Source organism: Perca fluviatilis, chromosome 1 (genome assembly GCF_010015445.1).
Source record: "Perca fluviatilis chromosome 1, GENO_Pfluv_1.0, whole genome shotgun sequence".
Classification (NCBI taxonomy): domain Eukaryota; kingdom Metazoa; phylum Chordata; class Actinopteri; order Perciformes; family Percidae; genus Perca; species Perca fluviatilis.
The window spans coordinates 28,808,992-28,828,296 of record NC_053112.1 but is presented as its reverse complement, the minus strand read 5'-3'; the positions used below and the strand labels follow the sequence as shown (position 1 = coordinate 28,828,296).

Sequence of the window (19,305 nt, the reverse complement as noted above, 5' to 3'; positions counted from 1 at the left end):
CTGATGCCACCATGAAAAAAAAAAATAACTTTTGAGAATGCAAGTCACTGACACCTGGTTAAGGTTTGCCACATAATCCTGAATAATGGCCCTCTGTAAGGTAACAAAGCAGAAAATAGCCTGCAGCATGGTCATGATGATTACAGTGACTTGTTGTTTTGAGATAAAGCACTGGACTCTGATTGGACCTTTCTTGGTGATCATTGAATCTGACACTCTCTATATAAGCAAAGAAAGAAGCAGCTCTTCACCTGTCAACTGTCTGCTGTGACTGAGAGTAAACATGTTCTGTGTGCTGTGGGTTATCTTTCAGACCTTGGCTGTTGTGGTGGAGAGTGGTGTGTCTTCAGGGAGTGCTGAGGCACTTGCCAATGGGGGAGTGAATAATAATGGAGCAGCAGCTGGCAACAATGCCAACCCTGGTGCTCAAAACGGGGTTCCAATAAATGGTCAACCCCTTTTGGCACACTTGGTCCAACTTGGTGGCTCATTTTTTATCCAGCCAGTCGGGAACCAAGTAGGTCAGGCTCCCCTGCAGCAACTAATTCCTATCGGAGCTCTCCAACAAGGTGGGGCATTTCTTGTTGGGCAGGCAGGCTCAGCCAATGTGAATCCGCAGGGGCAGATGAATCAGGGTGCCACACTTTTTGCTGTGCTGCCACAGGGAAATGCTGGAGGAAACCCGCAGGGTGCCCTGTTGACTCCTGGCCAAGTGCAGCTGATCTCGATGGCCGGGCTGAACAACCAGCAACAACCCGGCGCTGCTGGTGGTAGGGCAGCTGGCAAAGTGAGGTTTCTGCGTTCATTGGCAGCTCGCCTCAGGAGGACTCAGTCTCCAGTGATGAAGGTGATGGCAGCTGAAGACGAGGAAGAGTGCTCTGGGATGTCGATGGAGGAGCAGCAAGCAAAATGAGACCACACAGCTCGCACAGATATCTCATGATTCATTCCCCACACTCTGATCCTGTCTCACTGCTTGCTGTTCATGCTTAAATGTTATAAAGCATAACTAATGACCAATAAATTATGAAAGTCAATTGTTGAATCTTTGTTGAGTTTTTATTCCAATGCAGCAATACAAACATGTTTGATTTCTCATCATCTGGAGTCCAAAATATGTCTGCCAAAGTGTACTTGAGCAAAACACTGTACAACATCAACCAGCTTCCTGGGTGTGGCTCTTTTTGTGTATGAGGTACAAATATGCACACATTTCTATTAACAGTACACTGCTTGCAACTCCTTGCAACATGGTGATTTGGGTTTCTAAATATGAAAGACATCCTAAACACATTACTCACATCAAGGTAACAGATTCTTGTTTATAAAGGCTGTGACATAATGAGAACTAAATCCTCTATAAATCTGGGGCGACCTCTAGCTCACCCAGTAAGAGCCTTCGCCCCATGTTGGCTGAGTCCTGCAGCGGGGCAGGGTTCGCGTGTCATCCCCCATCTCTCTCCCCCTTTCATGTCTATCCACTTCCAAAATAAAGGGAAAAGCCCCAAAAAATTATCTAAAAAAACCAAAAAAATCCTCTATAAATCCATGAACCATACATAAATACATACATAAAAACATATTTTACACAATCACATTAGGAAATACCATTTGTCGCCACATTAAACTGCAAACAGGAAGAACATGTTACTTAATTTGAACGGCATGACAGTGTGTAATTAGTATAAAGCTCCCGACCAGACTTCTATAGAGGGTGTTTACCTGGTCTGCTGTGGGCTGCCCAGTCAGCAGCAAAAAAAAAAAAACCTTCCCCAGACAGCCTCAGTATGCGACAACATACCCAGCCAACCACACTGGGAAATGCTTGCAATGGCTCTAAACATCTTGAGAAAATGAGCTGATGAAACATGACAGATAAATATCTGCTCCAGCATATCATTAACATTATAGGCTTTTACAAATTAAAAGCGATCTGACATTTTGTGGTCATCACTGTTGAGTTGTTGTGCAATATGAGAAGCTATTTTAGGACTGGTGTGAGTAAAAGTCCGCTTGAGACAAATATAAAACACAAACTACAGTGAGGCCTCCCTCTAGACATGTATTTTAACTTTGCATTGTAACAGAGCAGCGGGAAACATGACATTTGCTGAGATGTCATTCTTGCATAACTGTTTTCCTGAAGTCACAACTATCGTCTCATAAACAGTGTGCTGCTTGCTAGGTAGATCTTTAATTACATTTAAGTGTACACTGTTTTTCATGGTTTCTTTATAAAAGAACTTGATGATGATGTCAGTTGTTTGCCTCCTGTGACCACAACCCGCAACACTCAGATGGTTTATGCTGGTTTTTAGTCAGTAGCTTCCAGAAACCTCCAGAAACCCTTACCAAGACACTTAATCACTCTGTTATTGTTTGTGGTTGCTCAGCTGCTATCGAGAACAATGTTAGATGGTTGAATAGGGTTAAGTGTCTTTAAGTGTCTTTGAAAATAGGCAGCTCACGATTCGATCTCTTTAAATCTTGTACCATAGAAAAAGAATATGTCATATAACACACAGGTTCCCATGACACACAGGTGACAAATATAGTTTATGAACAAGTGTTCTCCACTCTAATTGGCTCATAATAATCTCTGGGACTGATAAAAGGTGCTCTAAATTCAGAGAGCAACTGTAGTCCACCTTGGCACATGACATTTGAAAGGAAAACTAACTGAGGTATGTATTGTGCAGTTGAGATTTTATAATAATGTGACCAGAATTAATGTGTAATTCAGTATGAAAATACAGAAATAATGTTCTAAGTAATATAATGCATATATTACTAACAACTATTTAGATTTTATGAGTTAAATGTATCTATTCTGGCCTTTTTGTTTTTACAGGTTTCAGGCTGCAAAATGAAGCTTCTTCTTCTCATAACATTTGTAGCAACCGTCTGCTATGTGAGTACCATCTATCTATCTATCTATCTATCTATCTATCTATCTATCTATCTATCTATCTATCTTACATAAAAAGCATTGCATGTAACTTCTGGTCTCTTTACTTATTGCAGGTCAATGCAGGCAAGGTAAGAAACATTACATTTCTACTAATCTATGCGTGATCAGTGCAATAATCCAAAATTAGTAAAAATAAAAACAACACTCTTTCTCACTCTTCACACAGACACAGAGGATGATAGCAGCTATGAATGCTATGAACACCATGAACGCTATGAACGCTATGAACGCTATGAATGCTATGAATGCTATGAACGGAGGAATGATGGCGGGTATGAACGGTATGAATGGAGGAATGCTGGCAGGTATGACCGGTATGAACGGAGCATTGATGGCAGGGATGGCAAACGGAGTGAACCCTGGGAGAATGGCTGGAGGCCTGAACCCAGTCATGGCAGCTGGTGGTATGACAGGTGTCAACGGGCTGCAGTTTGCTCAGGTGAGTTTATCATTGTCATTGACATTTTGATTACATCAGTTTAACTTGAACTAAAAATTACAAGATAGAATTCAAGATTAATGATGAAGAGTTGGAGTCTTAGGTTTTATTTAAACATATTACTGTAATATATCTTTGCACTCAACACATTCAGCCTCTTTTTTTCTTATGCAATAGTTACTTTGTATGTATGTATGTATGTATGTATGTATTTGTTTTTCTGTATTTATTGTTTATTTCACATTAATATTTAATGTGTTTGTCTGTTTATGTATGCACCTTTCAAATCAGGAACTAGTCAAAAAGTCTGATGATAATCGTAGGTTATAACAGTGCACAAAGATTAAAACTGGGTGTAAAATCAATCCTGTAAACAATATAGAAAAATGTCATGTGGAGACAAAAAGAGACTTTATAATCCAAAACAATGTGCAGTATGTGCATGTTATAACAATACATTTGGTTGTTTTCTTTGAATTTTAACCACATCACAAGATGGAGCTCTCCTGTTGTTTCGCTTGTTGGTCCCTGATGTCTTCATCATTAGCAGACAAAAAATACTTTATCATTAGGCACCAATTTACGCATTATGAGCTAAATTCAGATTTCTGCTAAGCCAGATAATGCATGATATGATTTATGACATCATATGTTTGTACAACAATATGTGCAACATATCAAATCTGATCTTTTATATAACACATTGTACTACTAAACCACAATAACCCTGATATGAACAATCGCATCTCTCTTCCTCTCAGTTTGTTCCCAGAGTTCCTGCTTTTGCTGCACCGGCCCCCATTCCCAATGTGTACGCCGTCCCTGCACTCAATGGGGTTAGTGTTGCACATACTGTAATTGTGTTAACACGCGTCATTTGACATGTTTAAGGCTTTAGAGAACCACACAAAAAGCATCAATGTATGTATTTTGTGTCTATTGGCAGTTTCCAGTCCCTCAAATGGCACAAATGAATCCACCTCAGCAGCCTCTGGCGGTAATCACTCAATATCAGTGATTCTTAGTCCACAATACACTTTTATTACAGACTGCATGATGATTTGTAGAAATTTAACAAATTGATTGAATCACTAAATCTTGTTACCTTTGTTTAGGGGATTAACGACGGTGCCGTGCAACAGCAGCTTCCTCTTCAGCCTGATCCATTGAGGAGATTTAGGGTAGGAACCAAGCAAACTGTATTACTGTATGTGAATACTAATGGACGCTACAATGGCTAATTGTTGTTCTTTGACTCTCCAGCGTCATGTTATGAAACAGGACACCTTAAAGACCACTCTGGATACTCAGGTAATATTGTGTAAATCCCATGCAAAGAAGCAGATCTATGTGGATAACATCATCACTGTCTGATATGAGTGTGTTTTTGTCTTGCTGCAAAGTCTTTATTACTGTAATGTCTAATTCATTCACTCTCTGTTCCCTCTTTATTCCCTCAGATTCCAGCTCCCACTGAAACAACAACAACTCTCTGTGACGAAGAAGAACATCATGAAGATGTTTAAGATGACACATAATCACACAAGAATTGTCAAAGTGATAGCAAAACTTAAATTGCATGATTTTGTCTATCACCTATGACTATGGTCACCGTGTGTTATGTGTTACTTTAAAAATGTAACTTTAGAATGAATCTTATTTAAAAAAAGCAATTGATGTGACATGTTAACTGACCAATAAAATTAATCATACATTAAATCAGAATTTGTTTTGTGGAACCCTCTGATTTTGAATTTTAATCCAATGTATCAATCACACAATTCTTACCAATAAACTGTGATCATCATTGCAATTTATAGTGGCTCTCTGATGCCATCTAAAGGGTTATTATTGTTATTGGTCACAGTTGCCCCAATTCAAACATAAAAAAGTCTTTGAAAAAGATAGAAAAATAAATAAGTATGTAAAAATGTAAAACATATAATCACTTTGTAAATAATAATAATAATAATAATAATAATAATAATAACAAATAAGTGGGTTATAATGCAAGGATATTATAAATAAAAAAGAATATTAGTTCTATGAAATGTGGCTACAGTATAAATGCAGTATTATTGCCAGAGTATCGCAGAGTTCTTGCACCCGATTATTGTACTGTTTATGTCAGTGTTGTAGAAGATATAAATTATAAATAAATTGCGGTTATAGCTGCTGACAGGGATGAAATAGGTCCACCAAGAGCCAGTCCAATGACTCAGAGTGTCTGACACTCTGAAGGAGGAGATGAAAAGTTTGATGGCCACTGGTAGGAATGTCTTTCTATGGCGCTCTGTGGTGCATCTCGGTGAAATGACCAGCAGGTCATGGAGTGGTTGGGAGACATTGTCCAAGAGTCCAGCTCCACCCCCACAACATCACTGGCCTTGCAAATCAGATTGTTGAGTCTGTTGGCGTCTGCTACCCTTGATTGTCTTACCCAGCACACAACAGCAAACAGGATAGCACAGACCACCACTTACTCATAAAACATCCTCAGCATTGACAGGCACAATTTAAAGGACTTCAGCCTCCTCAGAAAATAAAGACGGCTCTGGCCCTTCCTGTAGAGGGCTTCAGTGTCCTTAGTCCGGTCCAGTTTATTGTTAATGTACACTGACCCCCTAGATGGTAACATGGGTCACTGGTGCCTTGGCCCTCGATAACAGGGGAAAACCACACATAATAAAACAAGATTAAACCACATTCTCTAGATAGCATGGAATCGTTTGATATGTGTGATATATAAAACCTGACAAAATCCAGGTTTTAAACAAGGCCCAAAGTAACATGAAAAATCTGTCACATGTAGGCCTTTTTTCTTCTTCCTGGAAGACATTTTGACACAGGGACAGCCACAGACATTTGGAGGGGCTATTGCTCTAACTGCCTTGGGGTAGGGCCTCATGTTAAATAATAGGTCCTCATCTTAAAATGATTAGAATCAGAATTATATAACTTATACAGTATACTGTATTTTACGCTGCTAAAACATACTAAGACAACTGAACACTAGTGCAGCCAGTTCGTGACCTTACTTCCTGGTTTGCTCCTGTCATAACTACTAAGGCCACTAGAGGGCAGCGTCACTATAAACGTAAATATAGATTGTAATTGCATAATCTATAAAGTTTCTCGGGGAAGGATAGTCTCTTAATATTAATCTTTTCTCTTTCTGTGTTAAAGGTTACGTGACACAAAGTGTAGTCATATTTGATGTTATTCTGTATATGTTAAGGGCTTTAACACTTTTAATTATTTAATACTTTAAGAATTTCCGCTGAACAGCCTGCAGACTAAAACAAATTTAAAGTGATAAAAATGTATTACTTTTAAAAATAGAAATTCTGAAACTCTAAATTGATGTTGGAAATTGAAATCAATGTTTTAAATAGGCAAATTCGCAAGTTGAATTTGATATTGGAAGTTGAAATCAGTGTTTGAAATTCGCAAGTTGAAATCGATGTTGAAAATGTGCAAATTGAAATCCCGTAGGAATCCACAAAGGAAACCACATCCATGCATCACAAACACTCCTCGGTGGCTTACCTTAGGCGGGGGTTTGAACCCGCTTCTCGTGGGTGTTAGTCAGCGCCATACCCCACAGGACCATCTCCGGGGCTGAGAAAGAAGAAACATCACGTTCATCAAGCTGCAGAGAAAAAAAGTTTGTCTTTTCATTTTGTTGCCCCTTAAACCTCTTAAACATACAGATAATCCATTAAAAACAATAATCCATGAAAAAACATCTTCACAACATCATGTTAAATCCTTCAAAAAAACGTTAACACTTTCCAAGACATAACTGATAACCAATCAGAACCTTTTAATATAGTGTATTACATTTATCTATCACAGAGGTCAACCAACTCTGTGAAGTTAACCTTAATTCAAATATTAAGAGGAGATTTTAAAGCACTCACTTGGAAGAGTAACTGTTCCACAACCTGAAGGTTGAGATTTCAAATCCCATCTTAATCATTTGTTTTTCTGTTTCACAAAGGATTCTCTTATTGTGAAAAGCCTTTGCCTGAACTCATTAAAATGCATCACAGAAGGAAATCAGTCCCAACCATTGACTGTAGTTCCCAACATGTTTCTGTCTTGTTTAAGGACGAAGAGTAAAAACATTTTATCAACTCACCAAACAGGAAGTGACTCACAACTCAGGTAAAATGTCTTAGAGGAGTTTGAACATGCTGATGGAGGCCACACTGATGTTTTCTACCTGGTCTCATGGGACATACACACCTCTGGCCATGTTTTTGCAGCACCACAAATACGTACTGTCAGGTAGCCTATATTCAGAGTTTTGAGAAACAAATATATCCACTGGAGGTGCTACAAAGAACAACTGTAATGTGGCTGAAATGGGTTATACTTTATTATTTTATATTATATATTGTAAAATCAACATTATTTTAAAGTTACCTTTCTGCGTGACGCTCAGCACAAATTTCAAACTAATGTATTTTAATTACAAGTAACCTATATTTTGTGCATGCACCACATATTGTTTCTGTCAGAAAACATACTCAACTTTACTAAGGATGGACTGCCACAACTGCAAAAAAATAAATAAAGACAAAGTTTATTTAGGTATTTTCTCAAGAGTGGTAACTCAGCCAATAAGGGCAAACAGGCCTGTCTCAATCCTGTATCTGTGCACGTCCCTGTTTTGACATGTCACAATAGGTAACGCACAGGTGTAAATAACTGTCATACTGTCATGGCTTTCTGGGAAACTTGACTAGAACGGAGCCTTTGTTAATGTTATTGGTAACACTTGTGCTTTTTCTGCTACAACAAGTCAAAATATCTGCTGTGAAAAAAGGCCTGAGGGTCACACTTCAGGTTTAGAAAAAAAGTTGAAGCTTGAGTTTACATAACCCTGTAACACCAAACTTCACTGTACCTGGAATTAATATAATTGTATAGTCTTTACATACTGTTTTTTTAACATGTAGATGTCATCACTGTCTTTGTTATGTTTATGTCTGTACATAGTATACAATGTTCATGCTTGTTCAGCTTTGTTGATCTTGTTTTTAGCTGTTATGTCTATTTATGTGCAAGTACAATGTCAAGTACAGCAACAAAAATTTTACTTAAGAGAACATAAGGAATACATTATGTAAACAGTTCCCCTAAACTGAAAAGCATTGGCCTGTTAAAGCAAATCAGTCAATTAAAGGCTGCTATGTAATTTATTTGGAAAGAGGATTGTTAACAATTTGACGCATACCATGTCATGGTGTTTAGAGACATGACTTAGAGCTAATGACATACTTACCTGTCCTGTGTTGTAAGTGTCTGAGTCTGATGCCATGAGAAATGTCTGTCACACTGACCACACATTGTCTGGGTGGGTTGGCAGTGGACTATAACAGCTCACATGGACAGACGTTAAAAGGAATATTGACAAGGTGAGGAAACAGGCACACAGAGAGTGAAAGCAGAACCAGAGAAACGGTAAGATGATTTTGTAATGCACATTGTTTCAGTGAAAGCATGAAACATTTTGCATTTGTGGAGTCTTTTTTTAAAACATGCCTTTTGTTTTACAGACTACAGGACATCATGAATATGCAGACTGCCTTTTTATTGATCTGTTTATTCAAAACAAGCTTTGCACTTCCAGTGAGTTAGATCTCTGTCTTGCTAAAGCATATATTTCTCACATCATATCAAATAACAGAGATAAAGTGTTTTTTTGTGTTTTACAGTTGCAGATTGGTATTATTGCAAGCAACAGCAATGAGGTAAATATAGCTGTTAATACCTTTATGTTTGTTGGTTGCAAAGTCAAAATCCCTTGTCACAGGAATAATATTACCAAATTGAATACAACCCTTTTGTGTGTTCAGATCCTAAGACTGAATGGACTAACTCTTGCAACTCTTGGACAAACACAGGTTCTGGAAACCTTTTTTGCTATGCATTTACTACCTTGAGTTACAGCACTAATATTATGTACATTCTTTTGTCAGATTAAAAAAGGTTTACAAAAGGGAAAAGTAAACTAAACCAAATCCCTCTTCTCCAGGCGTCTTCAATGTTTCCTCAGTATGTACTGCAGCAGCAGCAGCCTGATGTCCTGTTCACTCCACCGGTGGTGAACTTGAACCCTCAAGTGGCCGGTCCCTTCGGTCCCCAGGGCCCCCAGATGTTTCTCCCCAACCAGGGCAACCATTTTACGCCCATGTTCATCCCCAACGGCCAGCAAGAGCAACTTGGACCACAACTTGGACCACAACAGGACCCCAACGCTCCTGATGTTCCTCAGCAGGCCCAAAACCCCTTTCAGGTACAACTAAGCATGGAGATACAGTGATAATTAGCTGCTGGTCCTCACAGTCATATGTAGAAATAATAACGTTTTTAAATTTCCTTTAGATGTTTCCACATTTCCAGTACCCGTCCTATGCATTTCCTCAGCTTCCTAGACAGCAGGTATGAAGGAAAACATATTGACCTGTGTGCAAACCTCAATATCTTCATTTAGGTGCTCACTGCGGATTTAAATTGAGTCTATCATTCACAGGGCTTTCCTTACTTTGTGCCTGCTTACGGCTATCCCCAGCAGAGGAACACTGCGGTGGTGCAGCCCAACAATGGTCAGCAACAGCTGGAGAGAACCACACAGAGACCACAGCTCCCTCTTCAGGTGAGACATGCAAGATGGCATGAAATAAAGAAAAGATAGTCCCGATTTCTCTGTGTTTATTGCTGAAAAAACAAACGTAATATGTTATTTCATTCTTTCTTGGCTGAATGAAGATTTGCCAATAGAGATCAGCATAGAAAAATTCAGTGCATATTGGCTACATATTGAGATTAAAAAGAAAAAAAAGGAATAAACAGAGTTACTGCTAAAATTATTTCAAAATATCACAACAATTGTGTCTATCAACTTCCCTTTGCAACCTTGAATTAAGTGTAAGAACAGATGCAGCAGACTATTATGACAAAGACAAGACTTAATGATAATAACATAGCTGCAGATGTTGAGTCATGTGCGGTGACTATAAAGCAAAGTCGACTGTCTGCCATATTGACCACACACTGCTGAAATCATGTCACCTCAGACTCATTTCAGTTTTTAATAAGTGTTAAGCAACTGCTATATTGGCACTGTTATATGATACCTTTGCAGGTTATAAGTTTGTTAGTTTTGTGCAGATGATGCTTGTAACAGAGATCTATCTTATTTTTTTGTCATCTGTTAATGTCCATGGTTGTGTGTCTAGGCTGCTTAAAAAACAAGAAAATGTCAGATTTAGAATTTAAAATAAAATATGTAGGTAAATACTTAATATAAGTATATACTTAATCTAATATGTAATCTAATTTTCCTGCATATCTTCCCATTTTAGCAGGCTTCTCAGCCTAAGGTGCAAACAGAGCGAGTGAGTACACTACTGTACATGATCTCTTTATTTTTTATAATTTCACCAATAAACCAAGGAAAGAGACAAGAGTGCACCAGTCCAGTCTAATTGCTGTGTTTTTGTGTTCTTTCTATCTACTATCTATATCAGACATGGCCACTGGGGACACAGAAAGAGTATCCTACAATTCCTCCTGATCCTCGTGGCGACGCAACTGGCCCAGGGGTTGATGAGGTATGATTTTATACAATGACACTCAACCTTTAAAGCTTTTGCACATTAATGTGTATGCACATAAGCAAAATCCTCATTGTCATTTATTGTGCAGGGTGTGATTTTTTATTTTTTTTTAACATTTCTCCAGGGTCAGTCCAACTTCCCCTTCCTGTTTGAGCCTTAGATATCACCTGGGAAATAACAACAAGGCGATCAGTCAAACATGAATTTCTGATGTTCAGCCACATCATTCATTCTTCTGCAAAATGTACTGGAGTGTGCCATTGTTCCAAATGCAATTTATTTGTACTCAAACGTTTTATATTAAACTGAAACTGTCTTGCTTGTTTCAGGAATCTGCTCCTTACTCTCAGAGCATGTCAAATAAAGAACCTTGCCGAAGTAATTTGCTTAAGATTTTTATTGTGGTACACTGAAATTATGCTTAGACAGGAAAATGACGAATTACATGAGTGATTTCTCAGAATATACCATGGAAGAAAAATCCATAAACCTAAAGTTGGTTGATCAAACTTGTAGTTGTACAGTGTAGTTGTTGGTTTCTTTCTGCAATAAGTGTGAGATAAGAACATTTGTTAGCAGCAGTTACTGTAGCAAAGTGATGATGAGGGAATTAAACGTAATTAGTGTTACTCCATTAACCTCACCTTTTGAAGTTGCTAGTAATCTTCTTCTGGATTGTCTTCCTCTCCAACAAATTCACCAAGGTGCATCTTGAAAATAGAAAAGTTGTTCCAATTAGCCAAACAAGAAAATGTGCTAAAAGCCTACTGTTTTTTTATTAGGCTGATTCCAAATAATGTGCACAATGTTCCCAGTTTATTAGAAAATATAATAGTAGGTTCTAGTAGTGTTCTAGTAGTGCTACATTTAGTGGTTATTAAATAGTTGCACATAGAACCAAAAAGGTTGCATGAGTAAAGAATTTAGCAAAATATTAAATACAACAACAAATATCATATAGAAAACCATATATATATATATATATATAAATATATCAATATACTATATATATATACATGAATATAATAATCAATATACTGACTGTACTTACAGGTTTCAAAACCCCAAACTCAATGGAGACTTTGTTCTTCAAATGGAAAAAGACAAATTATGATTATTATTGAAGACAAAATAAAAACATATAATGTACAGTAAACATCAAGTAGATTACCGGCTCTGAGGCGTTGTAGATAAGCTTCACATATTGCTGATATTGAAATAAAGACAAACAAAAATCACAATGACATTGTCTTGGAGGTCAAACAGGCAAAATTCTGAAGTCTAAACAAACAAGCCAGAATAGAAAGTTTTTTTTTTTTTTTTTTGACTGAAATGAAAATTTACCCCATCCTTCGGAGGCCCATTTCTTCCTCCCTGTAAAGCAAGTAACATTTATAATCAGTCTAGCTGAGCTTTGATACTGTAATCATTTCTACAAAGAGTTAAAAAAAACTTTTTTATACCTTATTGTGGTGAGGTCCTCCTCCACCATTCTATGAAAGGATTGTCAGTCAACAATATTCATTTAAAGTTTATGCTCTTTCTTTTGATTCTTTAACTGTGATAAAACTTTGTATTGAAATTGATTCTTCAGTTACCTTCGGCATCAGAAATATGTTCTCCCCCTGTAAGATTTTTACACCGAGGGTCAGTGGAATCAAAACATTTAATTAGATGGTGTAATTTTTAAATTTGTCACTGAATCATAGTTTACCTCCTTCAGGGGTACAGCAGTAGTGTTCTATGGATGAAACGCCACACGGTTAGTTGAAACTCTTTACTATTTAATGAAATCTGTCATGTCAAACATATACACCATTTAAAATTTTTTTTTTTACTCATGATCTTACCTGAAATGTCACGTTGTCAACCTGGAAAGGAATAATAAACACAAGAAACTCAGAATTATTGCAAAATGTTCTGGTAAATGTTAAGTTTGTTAATATCACATGGAGAGATGACAGTAGGCCTACCTTAATCATAGGGGAAAACGCCTAAAACAAGAAAGAAGTAGATTGTATATATTATATTTTATTATAATGCAGAACAATAACGATGTTTAAGTTTAGTATGAAGTAAAGTTTTGAAAGTGCCTTTTGAAAGAAGAAATACTGCTTCACAATAAAAGAAAAAAACTAAAATATAGACACTATATAAAAGTAACAGAAATAGGAGGGCACAGTTTCAGCACCCCCAACTCTACGCACCCACTTTTATGAGACCCAATTAATTACACTTTTGTTTTGTTTTCATTTGAGTATACAGCTATGATATCATTGTGAGCTTACCATTGCACCGGGGTTCCTCCTGTTGGGCCTCTTGCCTTTTGAAGGTCCTCTGTGTCCAAGTGGCCAGTCTATTACACCTGACCCTCCGTCTCCATCTTCTGGGGCTGGTGTCAATGACTGCTCATCGTCACCATGCTAAACAAATAGGTAATTCAATGAGAATTACTTCCCATGCAGTGGGTAGAAGCACCTCTACACCTGTGTGTCTATGTATGTCTATACACTGTTACCTTAGAGTCTGCATCCAGCTTGGGTCCATTCTGCCATGGCCTCCAGGAGTCTGGCTTAGCAGCTACTGCTGACAAAAGTAAAGCTGCGATACACAAGAGCTGCATTACTTCTGAATAACCTGCAAGAAAAATATTAGATTAAATTTAATTCTTACAATGAACCACACCACTTTATGCCCTTAAAACAGACCAGACATTTCACATAGCAAGTCACTTACAGTATAGCAGCAGTATATCTATTGTAACACAGATGTGCTGGGTAAGTATGTTTGTGGCACCTCATGCATTGATACTTATAGCAGACATCAGACATTGAGACACACCACACATTTGTCAAAACAACCCATCTTAGTCACACTTACATGTGTGCAAAACAGCAGTTACTTCATGCATTGTTCATTGTTGTCATATTGCTAATTGTCTTTGATCCCTGTTCTTCGCAACAGTACATGAGGACAACAGTGATTAATAATAATTAAATAAAATCTAAAAAGACAAAACCTCTTTAGATAATTTTAAACAAGTGTACTGTACATACTTATTTGCGTAGAAAAGGGAATAAGTCATTTCCTAAAACAAAAGTAGGCAAGAAGAAATTCACGCTTCATTGGGTGTTTCCTGTACCTGCCTAAGCCATTAAGCCACTTGATTTGCAATCCCAAGACCAGGTATTACCATGTGTGACATCTGTTTTCTGATTTGCCAATACTGAAGGGTGGAGAATAAAGAGAATGCACCTACATACAGTAAAAGTGTTAATATAAAATGTTCTAATGTGACTAAAACTGATTAAGGCCTTGTAAGATTTGAATTTTAGACAAATCCAATGCACTAAAGGATATTATTTATGATATGAGCTATAGAATGGATGTTAGATTAACTGGTGGGCTGCGCTACATGTTGGTAAAGAGAACTGTATGAATAGTTTTAAGAAGTGAACACAGTACATAGAGACATCTGGGTGAACAATTGCAAAAAACTGTAAATGAATGCTACATTTCATGCAATCCAGGTGTGGTTTCCATCTCTGATCATTAGCCACACCTTGAAATGTGGAGGTAGAGGATTTCCTAATATTTGCTGTTTCCCAACGTTGCTGTATGCTAATGAGATGAAATCCTCTTCTCTAACTGTATATAAGAAAAGCTCCACATTCAGAGCAACACTACAACAACTTCCTCGACCGTCAGCGAAAGACAATCTGCTGAAGTTGTGAAGACTTCAAGGTAATTATATGAATCTTTTGTGTCTGTATTTTCAGTGTGAGGTTGGTGGTGATTTTGCCGATATTTTGAAAAGCTGTTCATCTGAGCACATCTTTAATATTTCCTTTTCAACAGGTGTGATCACTGTAACCATGCTGAAGGTAGTATTTGTGATTGGATGCCTCCTGAGCGTCGCTCTGGCTCATCCTGTAAGTGTAACATTCTCCTATTCAATATTGATGCCAGCGTTCTTGTGTGTTGATACCATTACTATTATTGTAATAGTATAATGCAGGCAATATCAAACTTGCAACTTGTGGATTTTCTACAGATGGACATGGAGCACAAACGACTTGCTCGGTCAAGGTCTGATTCTGGCTCATATTCCAATGAGTTGAGAAATTTCGGCAGCCAGCAGCCTACTTCTGCCCAATGGTTACAGTTCTTGTATTACTACCTCCAGCTACGACGAGCTACTACTGCAGCGCCTGCTACAACTACTACTAGAGCTACTACTACTACTGCAGCTACTACTACTACTACTGCAGCCCCTACTACTACTACTACTACTGCACCCACTACTACTACTACTGCAGCGCCTACTACTACTACTACAGCTGCTACTACAACTACTACTGCAGCTGTCCCTACTACCCCTGCCCCAGCTGCTCAATAAAACCATGACTTTAACCACAGATCAATAAGTGAACGAAAACCACTATTGAATGATGTACATTTTTCACATCAACTGTGTTTTGTTTCTAATGACAATTGTGTCTTTCTATTTTTAAATTGAAATTATGTTATCTTAACCAGGGTGTTTTCACACCCTTTATTCTAGTTAAATTAAACATGTGTGTTTTCATTTTTTATGTCAAATCTGCTGAATAAACCTTATGGAAAACATGGATCAAATATGTTTGTCGTTCTTAAAATCCATATTTTTGGGGAACATTAATGAAACTGTTGAATGGTGTGTATCAGAAATGATTAGATAGACAAACAGTTTTAACGCCTTCACTATTTTCAAACACCTTTGAGTGTCTGTCTGAATCTTGAGAGGATTGTGGTCAGAATGAGCCACCACATACATGGTTTTATCACATTTCAAACCATTATTAAAAACACAAAATCAACGACCACATTGACAGCTGAGTGGATAACTGATGGGTTAAAATGTCTCAGAAAAGTGGATCTGAAAAACAAGAACCATGGCAAAATCAGCCACCCTACATGGCTTACAATACGAATGAATTGAATCAAGGTAATATTATTTCTTTTAAAAAAATTAAAAGAAAACAGTGACTACACTACAACAGCGCGACAGTGATATGAAGAAGGACAAATGCCAATGGACAGACAAAGAAGGTGACATCTTTTTAAAACAATGTGTTAAATTAGCAGCTGAACTTTAACCTTTTTAGTCTTTTGCCCTATGTGGAGTTGGGCGTGGTCTGCAATCAGCTGCAGTGGAGAGAGGTGTGGGGATAGAGCAGGGAGCACTGCCAGGTGAGTTAGTTGTCTCAACTGTTCCTTGTTGTACTAATTAAACTCTCCCTTTACACGTGCTGGACCTTCAGATGGCTGCTACACAGCATAGAGAAAGGACTGTCCTGTTTTGTTAAGTTTTTTTGTTAAAACGTTGAGCAATGGGCTGTGCGCCTATCAGTAGCTGGGCAGTCGGAGGTGCACGGTTGGTAGTTGTGAAGTTGTGTTCATAAGTTTGAGCAGTAAAAAAATAAACAGTTTGCCTGTAAATTGTCCGCCTGCTGTGTTCTGTGCTGAGGGTAACCCACGGTGGCAGCGAATCTTGCTACACCCTATAAACGATAATGCCTATCTCACCTATAAACAGCTGGTTTTGATTTTTTTTGCTTCCCAGTATTGTGTTCCTCTTACCCTGTAAGTATCGCAAACAACAATCTTCAAATCTGTCTATGAGTCACATGTTCTTTTAACCACTGTGGTTAATGGTGTTTTTCATTTAAACATATTGAGGCTTTTAGGTTATTTAGTTTTCTTGACTGTTTAAAGCAATATTAGGGACTGGCTAGCAAAACTGTCTTACAGCTTAATTGCTGATAAGACAGAGGTTCTGTGTTATTGTTCCATAAGCAGGTTGCCCCCATGATCATGCTATATATTGGGCCTCTTTTCTATGCTGTCCATTCCAACCTGCATGATTTTAGGGGTAATATTTGACACTTTGGACACCCATGTTTAGCAGCTGACCAGATCTAGTTTTTTTCTGGTCAAGAAACATTAGTAAACTCAGCTCTGTAGTTTCAACTGTTGAACTTGAAATGCTTACATGCCTTCATCTCATCTCACATTAACTACTTCACCTCACTTAGATGGTCTTACATTAGCCCTCTACTTAAATGTCTTCACTGGTTTCCTGTTGCATTTAGGATTTAGTTTAAAATCATCACTCTTACATACAGAGCATTGCACGGTCAGGCTCTTGCATATGTGGCTTAGCTACTTCACCCTTATTCATCAGCTCGCTCTCTCAGGTCTGCCTGTTAAATGTACTGTTTGTCCCACGCACCCGGCTTAAGGCTAGTTATGATCAAGGTTTTGAGTCTGTAGCAACTCAACTTTGGAACACTGTGCCTCCACCCATACGGTCTGCAGTTTTTGTGACTATTTTATAAAGCAGATAAAGACATACCTTTTCAGACAGGCATTTGGTTAACCTGTCTGTATTTGGTCTGCACTTTGTATTATTTTGTCAATTTTTATTGTGTTCTCATTAGGTATATGAACATTTATTTTATTATTATTTATAGTACTGTAATAATGGAATCTTGGTTTATGGTAAATAAAAAATATAAAGATACATTTACAAAGACAACATTGATACATATTGCAATATGAGTTGTTTGAGGTCATTGTGTAATGAGTAACACATGTTGACAGTGTTCTGGTACAAGAGTGGATGCAAGTGTTTTGTTTTCATTAGTGAATTTTAGAGTTATATTTGCTGAGATGCATTTTGAAGATCTGCGTGAATAGTTGTGAACACAGTATGTAGAGAAATTTGGGTGAAGAACTGTAAAACAATTGTAAATGAATATAATAATAAAATCCAGGTGTGTTTACCAACTATGATCATTAGCCACACCTTGAAATGTGGAGGTAGAGGATTTCCTAATATTCGCTATTTCCCAATAATGCTGTATGCTAATGAGATGACATCTGTTCCAGTAACTGTATATAAGAAAAGCTCCACATTCAGAGCAACACTACAACAACCTCCTCGACCGTCTGCGAGACAATCTGCTGAAGTTGTGAAGACTTGAAGGTAATTATATGACTCTTTTGATGTATGCTTTTCTGTGTGAGGTTGCTAGTGATTTTGCTGATATTTTGAAAAGCTGTCCATCTGAGCACATCTTTAATATTTCCTTTTCAACAGGTGTGATCACTGTAACCATGCTGAAGGTAGTATTTGTGCTTGGATGCCTCCTGAGCTTCGCTCTGGCTCATCCTGTAAGTGTAACATTCTCATGTTCAATATCAATACCAGTGTTCTTATATGTTGATACCATTACTAATATTGAAATAGTATAATGCAGGCAATATCAAACTTGCAACTTTTTTCTACAGACGGACATGGAGCACAAACGACTTGCTCGGTCAAGGTCCGGCTCACATTCCAATGAGGTGAGCGCTTTGTCAAACTTCTACAACTCAACATTCAACTAATCTGAATCTCAATTTGTACGATGTATATTTGATAACAAATGTTTCTGATTTTCTTTAAGCGTATATACCGGCCACCTATGGTGAATTTCCCGTTTGCGCCGCCGGCGTGGCCACCTATGGTGAATATCCCGTCTGCAACGACTATCCCACCGTGGGTCCAGTCCTTACTTGCCCTCATCCAACAAACTACAGCACCTAAGTAAAATCTGGAATATAACCGGAGATCAATAAGTGAATGAAAACCTGTATTGGACGGCATAGAATTTTGACAACTGTTTCTTTCTCTTTTCAAATTTAAATGATGATGTCTTATAGTAAGTTCAATTAAACATTTGGATCAAAATCACTTTATTCTCTGTAGTAGCTGACAATAAACTTCATAAATGAAAAACATGGACTGAATATGTTTGTTTTTCTTAGAATCCATATGTATGAGGAATATTGATGAAGCTGTGTAGAAAGGTGTGTCATAGAATTTTTTTGATAGATAGATAGATAGAGTAGATGGTCTAGAATGATGTGGTCAGAATGAGCCACCACATACATGGTTCACATTACATTATGTTCAGAGCACACACATCAGGTTACGACATACTGACCATTAAACGTAATAAAAATTTTTGCACATTTAAAACAAACTTACAATTGTCAAAACTTTAAGTACAATCCTCACACCATGTGGTACATTCTCACACCACTCTGTGACTAGAAGGTGATTACTCAATCAAAAGAATTAACTTGTTTCAAATGTAAATAAATCCATCAATGAATAAGTCATTGTCATCAAAACAAAAGGTTCCTTTATCATTGCTTGGACCAAGACAGTCAAA

The 19,305-nt window shown here is 37.6% G+C and overlaps 3 protein-coding genes and 1 long non-coding RNA gene across 6 annotated transcripts; all 4 read left to right on the top strand.

Annotated features, from left to right (window-relative positions):
- Nucleotides 1–2,619: 2,619 nt before the first annotated feature.
- On the top strand, nucleotides 2,620–5,140 carry scpp9 (secretory calcium-binding phosphoprotein 9). The gene is made up of 9 exons (XM_039806152.1): nucleotides 2,620–2,684; nucleotides 2,852–2,911; nucleotides 3,025–3,039; nucleotides 3,138–3,410; nucleotides 4,172–4,246; nucleotides 4,357–4,407; nucleotides 4,526–4,591; nucleotides 4,674–4,721; nucleotides 4,871–5,140. Exons 2-9 carry the CDS (start codon nucleotides 2,867–2,869, stop codon nucleotides 4,934–4,936), a joined length of 639 nt encoding a protein of 212 aa, XP_039662086.1. The 5' UTR covers nucleotides 2,620–2,684; nucleotides 2,852–2,866; the 3' UTR covers nucleotides 4,937–5,140.
- A 3,655-nt stretch (nucleotides 5,141–8,795) lies between these two features.
- Nucleotides 8,796–11,414, top strand: odam (odontogenic, ameloblast associated). 2 transcript variants are annotated; one of them, XM_039806144.1, is made up of 10 exons: nucleotides 8,796–8,882; nucleotides 8,978–9,050; nucleotides 9,137–9,172; nucleotides 9,278–9,325; nucleotides 9,457–9,717; nucleotides 9,807–9,863; nucleotides 9,955–10,077; nucleotides 10,790–10,819; nucleotides 10,952–11,035; nucleotides 11,166–11,414. In XM_039806144.1, exons 2-10 carry the CDS (start codon nucleotides 8,991–8,993, stop codon nucleotides 11,199–11,201), a joined length of 735 nt encoding a protein of 244 aa, XP_039662078.1. In that variant the 5' UTR covers nucleotides 8,796–8,882; nucleotides 8,978–8,990; the 3' UTR covers nucleotides 11,202–11,414. The 2 variants fall into 2 exon arrangements, with proteins under 2 accessions (XP_039662078.1, XP_039662070.1); XM_039806136.1 differs by having other exon boundaries at nucleotides 10,787–10,819.
- A 3,318-nt stretch (nucleotides 11,415–14,732) lies between these two features.
- zgc:111983 (uncharacterized protein LOC550501 homolog) lies at nucleotides 14,733–15,674 on the top strand. The gene is given in 4 exon segments (XM_039806116.1): nucleotides 14,733–14,785; nucleotides 14,900–14,973; nucleotides 15,096–15,337; nucleotides 15,339–15,674. Coding segments are annotated over 3 exon segments (429 nt in total). The 5' UTR covers nucleotides 14,733–14,785; nucleotides 14,900–14,916; the 3' UTR covers nucleotides 15,469–15,674.
- A 527-nt stretch (nucleotides 15,675–16,201) lies between these two features.
- LOC120562398 lies at nucleotides 16,202–18,872 on the top strand. 2 transcript variants are annotated; one of them, XR_005639772.1, is made up of 5 exons: nucleotides 16,202–16,273; nucleotides 17,975–18,071; nucleotides 18,186–18,259; nucleotides 18,377–18,433; nucleotides 18,535–18,872. It is a non-coding gene; the product is annotated as an uncharacterized LOC120562398 (long non-coding RNA). The 2 variants fall into 2 exon arrangements; XR_005639773.1 differs by lacking the exon at nucleotides 16,202–16,273 and adding an exon at nucleotides 16,509–16,666.
- Nucleotides 18,873–19,305: the final 433 nt, after the last annotated feature.

Coding starts and splice junctions, on each gene's coding strand:
- scpp9 (XM_039806152.1), top strand. CDS start 2,867: ATGAAGCTTCTTCTTCTCATAACATTTGTAGCAACCGTCTGCTAT. Junction 4,592..4,673: donor ATCCATTGAGGAGATTTAGG/GTAGGAACCAAG, acceptor TTGACTCTCCAG/CGTCATGTTATGAAACAGGA. Junction 4,722..4,870: donor AGACCACTCTGGATACTCAG/GTAATATTGTGT, acceptor TTATTCCCTCAG/ATTCCAGCTCCCACTGAAAC.
- odam (XM_039806136.1), top strand. CDS start 8,991: ATGAATATGCAGACTGCCTTTTTATTGATCTGTTTATTCAAAACAAGC. Junction 9,051..9,136: donor AAACAAGCTTTGCACTTCCA/GTGAGTTAGATC, acceptor TGTGTTTTACAG/TTGCAGATTGGTATTATTGC. Junction 10,078..10,786: donor GACCACAGCTCCCTCTTCAG/GTGAGACATGCA, acceptor TTCCCATTTTAG/CAGGCTTCTCAGCCTAAGGT.